This window comes from Haliotis cracherodii, unplaced genomic scaffold (genome assembly GCF_022045235.1).
Source record: "Haliotis cracherodii isolate W230 unplaced genomic scaffold, xgHalCrac1.p SCAF_19, whole genome shotgun sequence".
In the NCBI taxonomy this organism is placed as follows: domain Eukaryota; kingdom Metazoa; phylum Mollusca; class Gastropoda; order Lepetellida; family Haliotidae; genus Haliotis; species Haliotis cracherodii.
In genome coordinates this window covers 5,399,492-5,414,121 of record NW_027266274.1, presented here as the reverse complement: position 1 = coordinate 5,414,121, position 14,630 = coordinate 5,399,492, and the positions used below count along the sequence as shown (strand labels likewise).

Here is a 14,630-nt window from a genome sequence, read left to right as displayed (position 1 = left end):
TTTAGAGTACTTACAAATGTTTCATTCGACATCCAGGATTATCGATTATATTTTTGGTTGGGTCATTTTGTTAATAATGTAAACCTAGCTATTGTCTCGAATGATGAATTGTTTGAGCTCAGACGCAATAACCTTCTGAACTGTTTGTTTAATTATCGAACGACGCTATTTTCCATGTTGGGAAATCAAACCAATTAGTTTAATATGTTGAAGATAGAAGCACGGATATGCAAAAGTTCCCAATGTCAGAACGCATCAATAGTGTATGTTTATTCAAACGTAGATCCCAATAAATCGTTATTCTCTAGAATTCCATTATTCCTTTTATTCTGAAGCACAAAATGGAATACATTTTCTTCTCAAAGCCGCTTCATGAAGTCCCACAGTGCTTGAATTGCTTGCCTCTCGTGCGTAACAGAACAAATAAATAACAAATATAGATAATTAAACATGCTAATTTACTGATTTGTAAACCGTTGCAAATATATCATGAATATCAAATCAATAACTTCTTAAATGTAAAGTTGTAAATCAATAGCCAACCCGCGATCGTCCGCACCTGATATTACGTTACGCCCAAATTCCTGAACATTTCTGAACCGTTCATCCTTGAACCCTGAACCTGGGAGTAGGGGGAATCAGTCGTTTGAGGCGCCGCAATTAGCTATGCAGAGTTGCGTCCCTTGAACACGCCAGAGACCTGTGATCACGGGTTCGAATGCCGGTTCTCCCCGATTATGTTTGTAGGTTTGACAACACCATACCTGTGCTCGTGGATGACTCGGTGAGCTTCAGCTTCAAGACTTCAAGACTCTATATCACTAGATGTCCCTGTGCAGAGCTGGGTACCTTGGGCACGCCAGAAACCTAAGGGCGTGTGAGGAATCCGGCTTGCTCCCACTGTGTTTCTAAGTTTGTCAGCTCCATGCACTTGTTCGTCGGTTTCGCTAAAGTGGTAACCGTCTGAGACCTGCATCACTTCGGGCTTTCCTTCCACATTAAGCTGACACGCCGAGATATAAATGGAACAGTGTTCAAAGTGGCGTTAAACCCAACTCACACCGTGACAATCAGGTTCAAGGTAGAGAGACTCAACATCATTTCTTGTTCATTCGCTGACACATTTCCACACGTACTTGTGACGTTACTGAACTGAACTTAATTACGCTCAGGTCGCTAGCAGCCACATTAGAGGTGCAGGTCAAGCACTGATTTTACACAATGTGTGTACATGGAAACAGTATTACAATGTCATAAATAGCTTTTCCGAGCCGTCAGATCAGGTACCTGCATAGTTGGGCCTGCTTCATAAGTCACGGGTGTCTTGATAGAAATGCATGTTAACATTACTCCGTTTATGGGCATTAATCCCCTTGTCAACATCAATTTCCTTGTTAACATTAATCCCCTTGTCAACACTAATCTCCTTGTCAACACTTATCCCCTTGTCAACGCTAATCTCCTTGTTAACATTAATCCTTGTCAACACTTATCCCCTTGTCAACGCTAATCTCCTTGTTAACATAAATCACCTTGACTACACTAATCTCCTTGTTAACATTAATCCTTGTCAACACTAATCTCCTTGTTAACATTAATCCCCTTTTCAACACTAATCTCCTTGTTAACATTAATCCCCTTGTCAACACTATTCTCCTTGTTAACATTAATCCCCTTGTCAACGCTAATCTTCTTGGCAACATTAATCCCTTTGTCAACATCAATCCCCCTTTCGTAACTAATCACCTGGTCCGTGTCAATCCCCTTGTCAACACTTATCTCCTTATAAACATTAATCCTTGTCAACACTAACCCCTTCTCAATACTAATCGCCTTGTCAACACTAACCCCTTCTCAATACTAATCGCCTTGTCAACACTAACCCCTTGTCAATACTAATCAACCGTTTAACAACAACGTCACTTCCTTGTACGGTTACAGGGGCGTTCGGGTAGCCTAGTGGTTAAAGCGTTTGCTCATCACGCCGAAGACCTGGGTTCGATTCCCGACATGGGTACAATGTGTGAAGCCCATATCTGGTGTCCCCCGACGTGATATTGCTGGAATATTGCTAAAAGCGGTGTAAAACTATATTCACTCACTCACTTGTACGGTTACATCATTTAAGCGTTCACTTCGACGTCTAAAGACTCGATTGCTAACATCATTAAACTGGAGGCTGACGCGAGTCACCAAACCAAGACCTACGACCTTTGCTGCCGATTCCAATGACGATGAACTCTGCATAAGGCAAGACGAGCAGCTCGATGAGGTGACCTAACTGCTGGACGTCTTGGGGTGGTCCTGGTGGCACGGAAACAGTTCCTAATGGCACTGACACTAACTAGCAGCTCGATAAGGTGGCCTTACAGCTGGACGTCTTGAGGTGGTCCTGGTGGCACGGAAACAGTTCCTAATGGCACTGACACTAACTAGCAGCTTGATGAGGTGACCTTACAGCTGGACGTCTTGAGGTGGTCCTGGTGGCACGGAAACAGTTCCTAATGGCACTGACACTAACTAGCAGCTTGATGAGGTGACCTTACAGCTGGACGTCTTGAGGTGGTCCTGGTGGCACGGAAACAGTTCCTAATGGCACTGGCACTAACTAGCAGCTCGATAAGGTGACCTTACAGCTGGACGTCTTGAGGTGGTCCTGGTGGCACGGAAACAGTTCCTAATGGCACTGACACTAACTAGCAGCTTGATGAGGTGACCTTACAGCTGGACGTCTTGAGGTGGTCCTGGTGGCTCGGAAACAGTTCCTAATGGCACTGACACTAACTAGCAGCTCGATAAGGTGACCTTACAGATGGACGTCTTGAGGTGGTCCTGGTGGCACGGAAACAGTTCCTAATGGCACTGACACTAACTAGCAGCTTGATGAGGTGACCTTACAGCCGGACGTCTTGAGGTGGTCCTGGTGGCACGGAAACAGTTCCTAATAGCACTGATTCGCTGTGCAGAGTTGCGTCCCTTGGGCATGCCAGAAACCTATGATTGTGGGTTAGAATCCCTGTTCGCCCCGATTATGTTTCTAGGTTTGTCAGCACCATACCCGTGCTCGTGGGTTTCACTTAAGTGGTAAACGTCTTAGACCTGCATCACTTCAGGCTTTCCTCCCACATTAAGCTGACACGCCGCGATATAACTTGAATACTGTTAAAAGCGGCGTTAAACCAAACTCACTCACTACTAAACAGGTGGAGAAAGAATTCCAAAGCGTCAACCATTTATTCCCATATGTGCAGTGGTTTCACAAGCTTCACTGAAAGCACGTTCATTGTTGTATTGGGGTGAGCAACCGTTGCACATCCAAAAGTAATGCATTCAAATTCAGGCAAGTTTCTGTCTCGTGAAACAATCGCCCAAACACAGCCAAAATAGTTTTGAAACAACATGCACCCCAGGAACCATACCAAGAACTGTTCTGTATTGAAGTGCTTTGTTCAGTGACGCGCTGTGTATCCAAAGACCATAAGACAATACAGCTGTCCTGACATTGTTCGTTTCAGAGGGCGCTCTCATATATTTTGAATGAGTAAAGTTCAAAAGCAAAACCACAAAGCAGGTCTTATTTATAAGGTAAAGGAAAACCTTATGTCTTTCTTGAAGGAAGTAAAACCTCAAAGCAGGTTTTACTTGAACGTCAATCCTTCCTATGTACATTCAACATCGTTTCCCTATGTCAACTCGATTGAATCCAACAATGTACTTGCGGAGAGGAGGAGAAAACCCGCATAGGATAAAAGGATGACGTCACCAGGGGTTTATACATTTTTGCTTGTTTGTTGTTTAACGTCGCACTCAGCAATATTCCAGCTGTATGACGGCGTTCTGTCAATAATCGAGTCTGGGCCAGACAATCCAGTGACAGCTTTGTTACAGTATGGGATTAACGATCGTCGTAGCCCTGAGAGATTTTCCAAGAACCCTATACCCCTTATTTGGGAACGTCTACATACATGATAATAGTGTCAGTACAATTTCTTGAACAATTTCTAATATCATCTTAAGAAGAAACAAGGATGCGACGTTTCAGCTTCACTGGCCCTGTAGTCTCACGGGGGAGTATATGTATAGTGTTAGGGTATACATTTCAGTGAATTAAGGGCATGGTCAAAGTGCAAAGGCAAAGTCAAAATTCAAAATCTCATGAAAATCGTCCCCACAAGACTGTTTGACAAGAGGGATGACTTCATCTCTCCAATGGCCAGCTTTCCCTTTGTGTCGAGCAATATTCCAGCAGCTCCTAATCTGTCTTACAGACCCTGATACAAATATATATCAAATACAGCCCATGCAAGTCTATAATGTTTGGCAAGTCTAGATTACTGCAGTATCAGGATCTGAAAATGAAGAGAGTCACTGGGCTCCCTTTTATTATATTTTTATTTAGATAACTGAACAACTGGGGTTTTTTCTCTACGATATGTTCATTTCAGAGACTAGATGTTAGTCTAAGCAGCTCCAGGCTTTGGTGTTTACAGTTAACGTTTGACGTACAATCTAGCATGCTCTTTCTACCATGACTTCAAAGAGCGTCATGCCACTCTTAGAAGTTGTTTACTACATTCAAGGCCTCAGTGAAACCTAGAAATCGTTTTATGGAAGACATGTGGAAGACATTACCAAATTTACAAAATATATGCCCAATGCATTTCCAAATTTACAAAATATATGCCCAATGCATATCCCTATTTTGGCTTGTATGATATGTTCCCTTGGTTTTTTTTAGGTGAACAATTGACTTGCCTTTGCATGTGTTTGTGACGGATGCCATCGGTGGGGAAGGATACTCTCACATTTTCGCGAACACTTGGTAGCATCACTATTTGATAGTGATTCATAGACACCATGTTCATGATGTAGTCGGAATCGTACAATCGACTCTGCTTTTGGCAGAGATTTCTAATGAATATGGAAACGGTGTTGTCGCGTTTATTTTTTAATCACTTATCAAATAGTGGTGATACCAGGTGTTCACGAAGAGTGAGCGTATCCTGCCCCACCGGGGGTAGGTTCGTTATTATATTTTACAAACAAAAAGATTACTCTGATATCGAAAGTGTTAATATTCTTGCTGATGAAATTGTCCTCGATAATCTTCGGGTTTAGGTAATACAAGGACTATCAGAGAGCTACAGATATTCGCTACTTTAACCCCTTAAATGTGGCTACCTTAATAACTTCTCTGCTTGTAAGAGGCGACTAACGGGATCGAGTGGTCAGGCTCGCTGACTTGGTTGGTACATGTCATTGCGTGGATTGATGCTCATGATGTCAATCACTGGATTGCCTGGTCCAGATTCGATTATTTACAGCATGAATATTGTTGAGTGCGGCGTTCAACAACTGACAAACAAGCAAACAAAACCTCAATAACTTCAGTTATAACAGCAAAGCGTTTTCTAGCGTTGACAGTTCATCATATGCAAAATTATTTGATATTGCTGGGATATTGCTAAAAGCGGCGTAAAACCATACTCACTCATTATTTATAAAAAGAATACATTACAAGTGTGAAATCCACGCAGACCAACACTGCCTGACCTCGTCACAAGGGTACAATTAGGAGGAACATCGTTTTCATTTAAAGGATGAAAATGTAGAACAAAGTCAGATTATATGTAACGTACGTTTTGTCTTCGATTTTAACATCTGCTTGATGGAGTCTGTTTTATGCTATTAACCAGTTAGAGGTGCAAATTTTGGAAGACCAGGGCGATAAAAGTTGATTTCCTCTCAGATTTTCTGGTTTCAGTGATGCTAGATATTGATGATACATGATCGATTATGGAGCGGCCCCTCCTGAAGCCATTCTGTTTATCCCTGATGTCATTTCTCTCAGTCCATCTTGTCAGTCTCTCAATTAACCCACTACAATACAGCCTATATGTTGCAGGTGCCAGAGTTATCCACCAGGAACGTATCGGTCCAAGGATCTGATTCAGAGAGTTGAAACTGATGAAACTCTTTGACCATCTGTCTGGAATCCGGTAACTGTTGAAACATATCTTAAACAGATGTAGAAACTTCACCCTACTATCGTTATTTCAAACCTCATATGGAAAAAGATTTAGGTGAACCCAGACCATACAGGACCCAGTATGTCTCTTTCTCTGACATTTACATTATGAAAATATTCACTGCGTGTAAAGACTAGACTCTATCGTCACGAGACGTCACGCTGCTGTCTCTTTCAATGAAGATGAGCTCTCTGCCAAAACATGTGAGCAGCCCTGTGACGTGCAGAAGTAATGGTGTTGCTGTTGGACATCTGGAAAGGATCCTGGAGGCACAGACACATTTTCTAACAGACAGTGCACCGACATTCACGAGTGGCTGCCTGTGCCTTCAGTCTCAATGAACCAGCTGTCAGTGGTCTGCAGCCCTAGTTGCTGTGTCATCATCCGAAATCTTATCCAGTCTGTGAATAACAGATGGGGACTTCTAGATGCCTCTTTCAATTCCTGTGGTGAATATTCCAACTAACCCTATCACATGACCTCGGTCTAATCTGCATTCTGGTCTTCTTCTTCAACCCTTATAGCAATGAGTGCGTTTGATTCACAAGGATCATCACAAAATGATCATTTGAAATTTGGCAAATCCAAACTGTTTTCCAGTCTCACCTCAGGTTCTCATCTGTTGAGTGTCCTGTATTGGATGTGTTGCGTCTTATTTATATTGAATACATTGAATACAGCTATCAGAATATAGACTGTTGCAAATTTTGGGCATGTCCTTACTTTTTTGAAAGAGTATATTTAAACATTAACAGATACTTGGTTTCTCATTACTCTGAGAACCTTGTAACTAAACTTACATCTTCTAACTGAAATATTTTAAGGTGAGGTGAGGTGAGGTGAAATTGGGTTTAACGTCGCGTCCAAGATTATTGCACTTATATAGCTACATGCATGTACGTGTATGTGTTTGTGTGGCTGCTTGTACTAGTCCGGACTGATGCCGATTAATAGTGCTAGCTCACTGAGAAACCATGCCACAGTTTAACATGAATACCCCACTCAGACACAGCATACTGACTCCGAGCCGACCAGTCCTTGTTTTAGCCCCTTAATACTGAGCGCCAGACAGGGTAACAACAAGTACCATCTTTTAACGTCTTTTGGTATGACGCGGCCAGGGATCAAACCCCGGACCTTCCGCTCTCCGGGTGGACGCTCTACCACTAGACCACGGAGACGGTTGAAATATTTTAAGAGCTGTGGCAACAATCTTTATTCAACTGCCTTATTCTTCTCTTAAAGCTACACTCTATTTCATACCTCACATTATATGATAGCTTAAGAGGGTTAAGATCAAACAATTATAGAGTGATGTACCCTGTGAGGGAACCTATGTAAGCCTTGCCTGATAACATGGGTTACATTGGCTCAAGCACAGGGTACATAACACCATATAATCTAGAGATTGGTTCACTTATAAGTGTATGCAATAATGCATGGTATATGTAATACTGTGTGGTTTCAAATGAACATGTCACAGTGACCAAAGTGAGCCAGAACGACAATGGATTACACGTTCAACTCGTGATCGAAAACAATAAAAACAAAATAACAGTCATGATAAATGTAAATTTAATTCTGACGTGAAGTTGAAACATGTCATGATGCAACATACAATGAAGGAACCTGGATGTACTGCATTAAAAAGTCCCCTGGATGCTTGTCCAAAACACAACATCCAATCATGAGGCAGAGTGGCCAGCTTTTAAAAAAACATGTTAAGATGAGTTCTAAAATACACAAAACATACAAACAGATTCTTATCCTAACTTACCATATAATGTACATCAGAACAATATGCTCAATTCAGATTCTTGGACTGGAATATTTGTCAATGTGATACTGAATAAATGTACAGTTGTTTGTGTGAACACACTCATGCCTCCATGGAAGTGACGATTAACAACAGAGGAACAGTTATATCGACTTGTCGGCTAAAGTTGGAGGAAAGCCCAAACCAATGCAAGTCACTCATACTTAGGTACTACAAAAACACAAGGATCATGGTTGGGATTATCTAAAATTCAAATCCACAAGCAGAGGCTCCTTCCTAAAAGATCAGGGATCATGAACATTTTGGGGGATATTATGAAATTTTGTGCTTAGTCTTCACTACAAAAGAACATCAATAAAAATATTCAACATCCCCAACTTGTTTGTTTATATGACAGATTTGGAAAATAGGCTATGAGTTCTATCTCGGTATGTCTTCAGTCATCAAGTACCAAACTAAAGTGACATACAGATTCTTTATAATTAGGAGATGATATCTTATTCATTGACCTGATACAAAACCTAACTGACACACAGCTTAGCTGAATATGCATAGCAACTGTTCACTTACTACCGTAATAGAGTGGTCTTACTTGAAAAAATATCATTAAAACACATGATTCAACTTTCACAAACTCCAGTTGTTGTGGTCGTAGCGAGCTAGTCACAATCACTGTCAACATGTCCAGAATAACAATGGCATCATCCTCTGTGACTGTAAAATATTTCATCATTCTGTTTTTGTACCAACCCAGCCAAGGCCTCACTTCCTGGGCATCTTGTTGGGTGGAGGTCCTGCCACTAATGGTGGCCTCATGCCTACTGACATCATCGGGTGCATCGGGGGGCCCATCGGAGGTCCCATTGGAGGTCGCATTCCTACAACCAAGGGAAACATGTGATTGCTAAACAGGGATGTATGTTAAGGAGTTAAAAGAATTTCTTCCCAATTCCCTGGACAAGTCCTTAGTTTTTTTACCCCCGAGGCTTGAATATTTCTTGAGATGATATTCTTGATTTATGTGAGTGTTTGTTGTTTGACGCTGCACTCATCAATATTCCAGATATATGATGGCAGCCTGTAAACAATCAAATATGGACAGACAATCCAGTGATTAACTTTGTGAACAACGACCCGTGCCATCGGGGTACTTTGCCATTCAGTTCACAAAGAAGTGGGGTGAGGTGAAATGGGGTTTAAAGTTGTGTTTAATATTACTGCACTTACATAGCGTCTGCTGGTACAAGTCTGGACTATTGCTGGTTTAATAGTGCTAGCCCTCTGAGATACCATTCCACAGTTTAACATGGATACCCCACTCAGACACAGTATACTGACACCGACCAGTCCTTGTTTTAGCCCCCTAATGCCGAGCTTAATGTCGAACTAATGCCCTTCCTCTCTCTGAGTTTGAAAGAACACGAGAGCCTGAAGATAGTATCTGCCTACCTGGCATCATAGGTGGCATGGGTCCTCCATGGGGGTGTCCCATCAGCGGCATGCCTGGGGGTACTCCTCCCATTGGCCCACCGGGACCAGGAGGGCCTCCCTTACCTGCAAATACAGGAACATCATTATCGCCATGGAAACGATGAGGTATAATAAAAAAGAGATGCTTATTGGGATGTGAACTTACTTGAACATTATCTATATGTTATGGTTCTCTATATGATACTATTTATCATGTTTACCATCCAAAATCATTCATCCAACTTTTTCAGTCTGTAAGCAAAAATAACCAGTGTTTTTTGTGTAAAAACAACATCTAACCAGCTTCGGTGGCAGAGACATTAGTGATATTATTCGTGATATCACAATCATGACAATGATCTGGTAATGCTGTGATGCAATTTCATTGCAGCAATATCTTTTGTGGAAGCCAGTTTTGGTATGCAAAACAAAACCATTGTTATTTTCACACTAAACTGAACCATGACATAAATGTACCAAGCAATAAAATAAGGTCAATGGAGAAATATATCACTGTGGCATGTCAGAAATCGAGTCTCGACCAGGCAAGCTGGTGATTGATGAACATTCAATGATGAATGCCACAGCATTACATCGGTCAGGTCACACACGGTCAGGTCACACACGGTCAGGTCACACACAGTCAGGTCACACACGGTCAGGTCACACAGAGTCAGGTCACTACAGTCAGGTCACACACGGTCAGGTCACACACGGTCAGGTCACACACGGTCAGGTCAAACAGAGTCAGGTCACACAGAGTCAGGTCACACACAGTCACGTCACACACAGTCAACACTCAAATCCTATTTGGGCAGTTTCTTCTATTCCAAGCCTGGTATACTGGGGACCTTCTCTATACTGGTTCACGGTTGAAAGCGACACAATACATATCATTGTCCCACACACAAGTAAGGCATTGGGATCTATGTCTTAGAGAAAAAAATCAAGAAACAACCGCAACTTCAAAATTGACAAAACAAAGACTTACCTCCAAGGTTGGCCGGTGGGGGAACCATGGCGCCCTGCCCTCCTGGGCCACCCCCACTGCCGAAGGGGTTGTTGGAGATCTTCCCTGCCTTGTATGCCGCAGCTGCAGAAACAGAAGTTTCATCAAATTTGGCAATTGATATTTAATTGTGGTCATCTGACAAATAAAGTTGTCCTGGTCATGTAAATACTGTAGAATATTCTCCATGTTTAACAAAAGATCATCATACTAAGAGGATCATAACTCCCATATTCAACGTAGACTTATGATCGTTGTAGTGCTAAATGTGCTTTGTAGAAAGAGGTGAGGTGAAATGGCATTTAAAGTCGCATCCAAGATTATTGCACTTATATAGTGACGTGCATGTACGTGTGTGTGTTTGTGTGGCTGTTTGTACTAGTCCGGACTGATGCCGATTTATAGTGCTAGCTCACAGAGATACCATGCCGCAGTTTAACATGAATACCCCACTCAGACACAGTATACTGACTCCGAGCCGACCAGTCCTTGTTTTAGCCCCTTAATGCCGAGCGCCAGACAGGGTAACAAGTACCATCAACGTCTTTTGGTATGACGCGGCCGGGGATCGAACCCCCGACCTTCCGCTCTCCGGGCGGACGCTCTAACACTAGACCACGGAGGCGGTCTATTTGTAGAAAGAGGCCCTGGTTAATATCTGTCACTATTTCTTTTACACGTCAAAAGATGGAGAATCTGGTATTTGAACCCACGACCAGCAGATCCAGGCTTCACAAAGGGAAATAACACACCAAAACACCAGTTAACTCACTTGTGTCATCCACCAGCTTCTGCACCTGCTCTTCCAGCCACTTCTGATAAAATAACCTCACATTTTCTTTGTGTTTTCGACCATTGCAATGGGTCTTTCTCACAGAGGGCTGAAAAAAGAGTTCATTGATAACTCTCAGGAACTATTTAAATAAAAAATGGAACTGTATTCACATCATTTTGAACAAAAACAGTAGCCAGGAATGGGTAAAGTGCTCATTGATCAGTGACACTAGAACACAGGGCATTCCATTCCACATTCTAATCCGAGTTTGTCTGCTTAACCATGTCAGCATGCTTAGTGTTCGAGGGAGATCTAAAGTGATGCAGCCCAACCATCTAGCTGAAACCCACCAGCATTTTTAGGTTCTGACAAAGCAAAGATCATCATAATCATAAACAGAGTGAACCTGGGATTCAATCTCATGATCAGCAGGTTCTGGCACAGGTCCTGTACAGCAGTAACAGCAACTACAACACTGAGCAACCATAACCCCTCTACAAAAACGTCAAAATCTAACTTCAACCAGGAAGTTAGTAATGACAACTGACAATGAGTGAATTGGGTTTAACGCCGCTTTTAACAATACTCCAGTTATATCGCGGCATGTCAGTTTAATGTGGGGGGGGAAAGCCTGAAGCGATGCAGGTCTTAGACGTTTACCACTTCGGTGAAACCCACGAGCACGGGTATGGTGCTGACAAACCTAGAAACATATTCGGGGCGAACCAGGATTAGAACCTACAATCATAGGTTTCTGGCGTGCCCAAGGGATGCAACTCTGCACAGCGAAACCCCTGCCCCCCCTGCCCCCCCACACTGACAATGACACATGACAATGTTCAATATTTAACTGGATATTAATATCTTCTTTATAACTTATATTGACAAAATTACAAGATTATGAAGTTGCTTTATTGCTATCTATCATGCCCATGTCAAAACCGCTGGATAATATTAATTTAATAATGACCCTAGTTTCTACACCTGTTTTTGACCTTCAGGACTTGATCAAATTATGTTTGCATGTTGATGTTTTGACAAGATTATAACATTACTTCCCTCATATCATGACAGTGAATCAGGAATCAGAGTCATAATTTAACATGATAAAATGTTAAACAATACCTTGGCCAGGATGAGTAAGTCATAAGCATGACAAGGAGCCAGGTGACTACCAAAGGAAAAACTCCCTGAAAGGTATGGTTTGTGAGTGAGTGAGTGAAAGTGACTGAGTGAGGTGGGTTTAATGCCGCTTTGAACAGTATTTCAGTTATATCATGGCGTGTCACCTTAATTTGGAAGGAAAGCCAGATGTATTGCGGGTCTTGGACGTTTCCCACTTTCGTGAAAGGGCATGGTGCTGACACACAAAGAAACACAATGAGGGAAACCGGATTCCACCCACGACGTTAGGTTTCTGGCATGTCCAAGGTACGCAACTCTGAAAAGAGACATCTAGTAATATAGAAAACTGAAACTCACCGAGTCATGGGTCAGGTAGGTGTCACAGTAGTCACAATAATACCTGAAATACAATAGAGACAGTATTAATGTGTAACTAATAACATGAATTACACAACATATGAAGATGTTGATCAGGCTTATGGGTATCATATTACAGGAGTGAGTGAGTGAGTGAGTATAGTTTTACGCCGCTTTTAGCAATATTCCAGCAATATCACGGCGGGGGACACCAGAAATGGGATTCACACGTTGTACCCATGTCGGGAATCGAACCCGGGTCTTCGGCGTGACGAGCAAACGCTTTAACCACTAGGCTACCCGACCGCCCCTCATATTACAGGAACTCAACTTGAACTAAATAAGGGATTACCTTATACATGCAATACAGAACATGTTAAGAAAAGAAAAAACATGATATGTTTATACATGCACCATGGTGTTGATAAAATGATGATAAATCCCTTACAGAGAGTGAGTGAGTTAGGTTTGACACCGCTTTTAATAGTATTTCAGTTATATCACACCGTGTCAGCTTAATGTGGGAGGAAAGGCTAAAGTCTCAGATGTTTACCACTTCGGTGAAACCCACGAGCACGGGTATGGTGCTGACAAACCTAGAAACATGATTGGGGCGAACCGGGATTCAAACCCACAATCACAGGTTTCTGGCTTGTCCAAGGGACACAACTCTGCAAAGCGAATCGCTGCGCCTTAGACGACTGGGCTACCCGTGGCCCCCCAACAGAGAAGGGCAAACATTAAGAATTTCTTGAAATGATTACATTTTTACATGAATTGGAAAGAAATATGCATTTTTTATTCCTAGCACTTTGTTTGCAGTGTACATGTGTGTGTTTCTTGTTTAACGCTGCATTCCGCAGTATTCCAGCTATGACAGCAGTCTGTGAATTATGAAATAGAGTCTGTATAAAAAAATCCGGGATCAATATTTTCATTCTACCCTGGATCAGACAATCCAGTGGTTAATATTAACTGCTACAATTCATGCCATAAGGGTACACTGACATGCCATCAACCAGTTATCCAGTCTGACCACTGGAACAATTTAGCCACATCTTACTACCAGCATGGGGGCTCGGGGCCAATAGAACTCTGAGTCCCAAGAGTTTTCCAAATATAGTTGACTCTTACGACTAGTAGCATGGTGCTGGGTACACATTCTACTCTGGGTCTCCTGGGTCACTTTCATCCTTTGATGATGATAACTTAATCTTCACTCGATTAGAATACATTATCATCATCATAACAACAAGAAATTAACCAAGTCATCAAGTCTGACCACCTCATCCAAATAATTCACCTATTAAGAAAGCAATAGAGTGTCTGGGTACCTATGTAGATCTAGACAGATTCTTTGTTTCACAGACTCTTTCAAGTAACAAAATTTAGTCGAAGTATTGTTACAATTGTAAGAGACATGTGAATATCTAGGTTTAACTAGCATATTGACTGAATGAAACATAAAATGTGTTCTACATTTAAGCGCTTTGACATGTGAATACATGGTTTTACTAGCAACTAAGTATTAGCTGAATTCTCGCAACGGCAGGACTACCCACACAAGCAACTAAAATTGGTTACTGGTGGACAAAAGTAGAACAAAATGGTAGCCGTTGTTGAAATTATTAATACACTAAAGGCCTCCGTCGTGCGTGACAATAAATCAGGTAAATAAGGGCATACTTGGGCATATTTGCTGCACTAAAACCCCGTTGTTAGTATTTCTTCAGCGTGCGTCGATTCGTCGTCCATCCACCGCACATGAAGTTGAAGTGTCTGACAAAGTGCGCATTTAAAACGAAATACGTTTATCCCATTTCGTCAATTCTGCAAATATTATGTCAAATTAGAATGTATGATGTAGCGACAGACATGTAAATTAAAAGATTTCTCTATAACAGTATTTATTTTGTGTGAAGTAAAAACACATTTCTAATATAAAATCGTCATCCTGGTTCGTTCCTGTATAGTTAGTCCATTTTAAATAAACTACTCTCCAAACAGACATAAAATATAACTAACGGTCACTCTTAAAACAAGTGTGTGACTTAATGCATCAAAATGTTGTTATTTTTTCACATATAT

General features: G+C 41.7%; 1 protein-coding gene across 1 annotated transcript; it reads right to left on the bottom strand.

Moving 5' to 3' along the window:
- Positions 1–7,587: 7,587 nt before the first annotated feature.
- On the bottom strand, positions 7,588–14,312 carry LOC139467049 (U1 small nuclear ribonucleoprotein C-like). Its single transcript, XM_071248761.1, has 6 exons — positions 14,229–14,312; positions 12,543–12,585; positions 11,058–11,166; positions 10,268–10,369; positions 9,256–9,360; positions 7,588–8,684 (listed from the first exon to the last, which is right to left on the bottom strand). The coding sequence occupies exons 1-6, from the start codon at positions 14,234–14,236 to the stop codon at positions 8,569–8,571; spliced, it is 483 nt and encodes a 160-aa protein (XP_071104862.1). The 5' UTR covers positions 14,237–14,312; the 3' UTR covers positions 7,588–8,568.
- Between the last annotated feature and the right edge of the window lie 318 nt (positions 14,313–14,630).

What these genes read in the sequence shown, in the direction of transcription:
- LOC139467049 (XM_071248761.1), bottom strand. An exon ending in GAAGCTGGTGGATGACACAA is followed by an intron (nt 10,370 to 11,057) that starts GTGAGTTAACTG and finishes CTGTTTCTGCAG; the next exon opens with CTGCGGCATACAAGGCAGGG. An exon ending in CCCACCGGCCAACCTTGGAG is followed by an intron (nt 9,361 to 10,267) that starts GTAAGTCTTTGT and finishes CTGTATTTGCAG; the next exon opens with GTAAGGGAGGCCCTCCTGGT.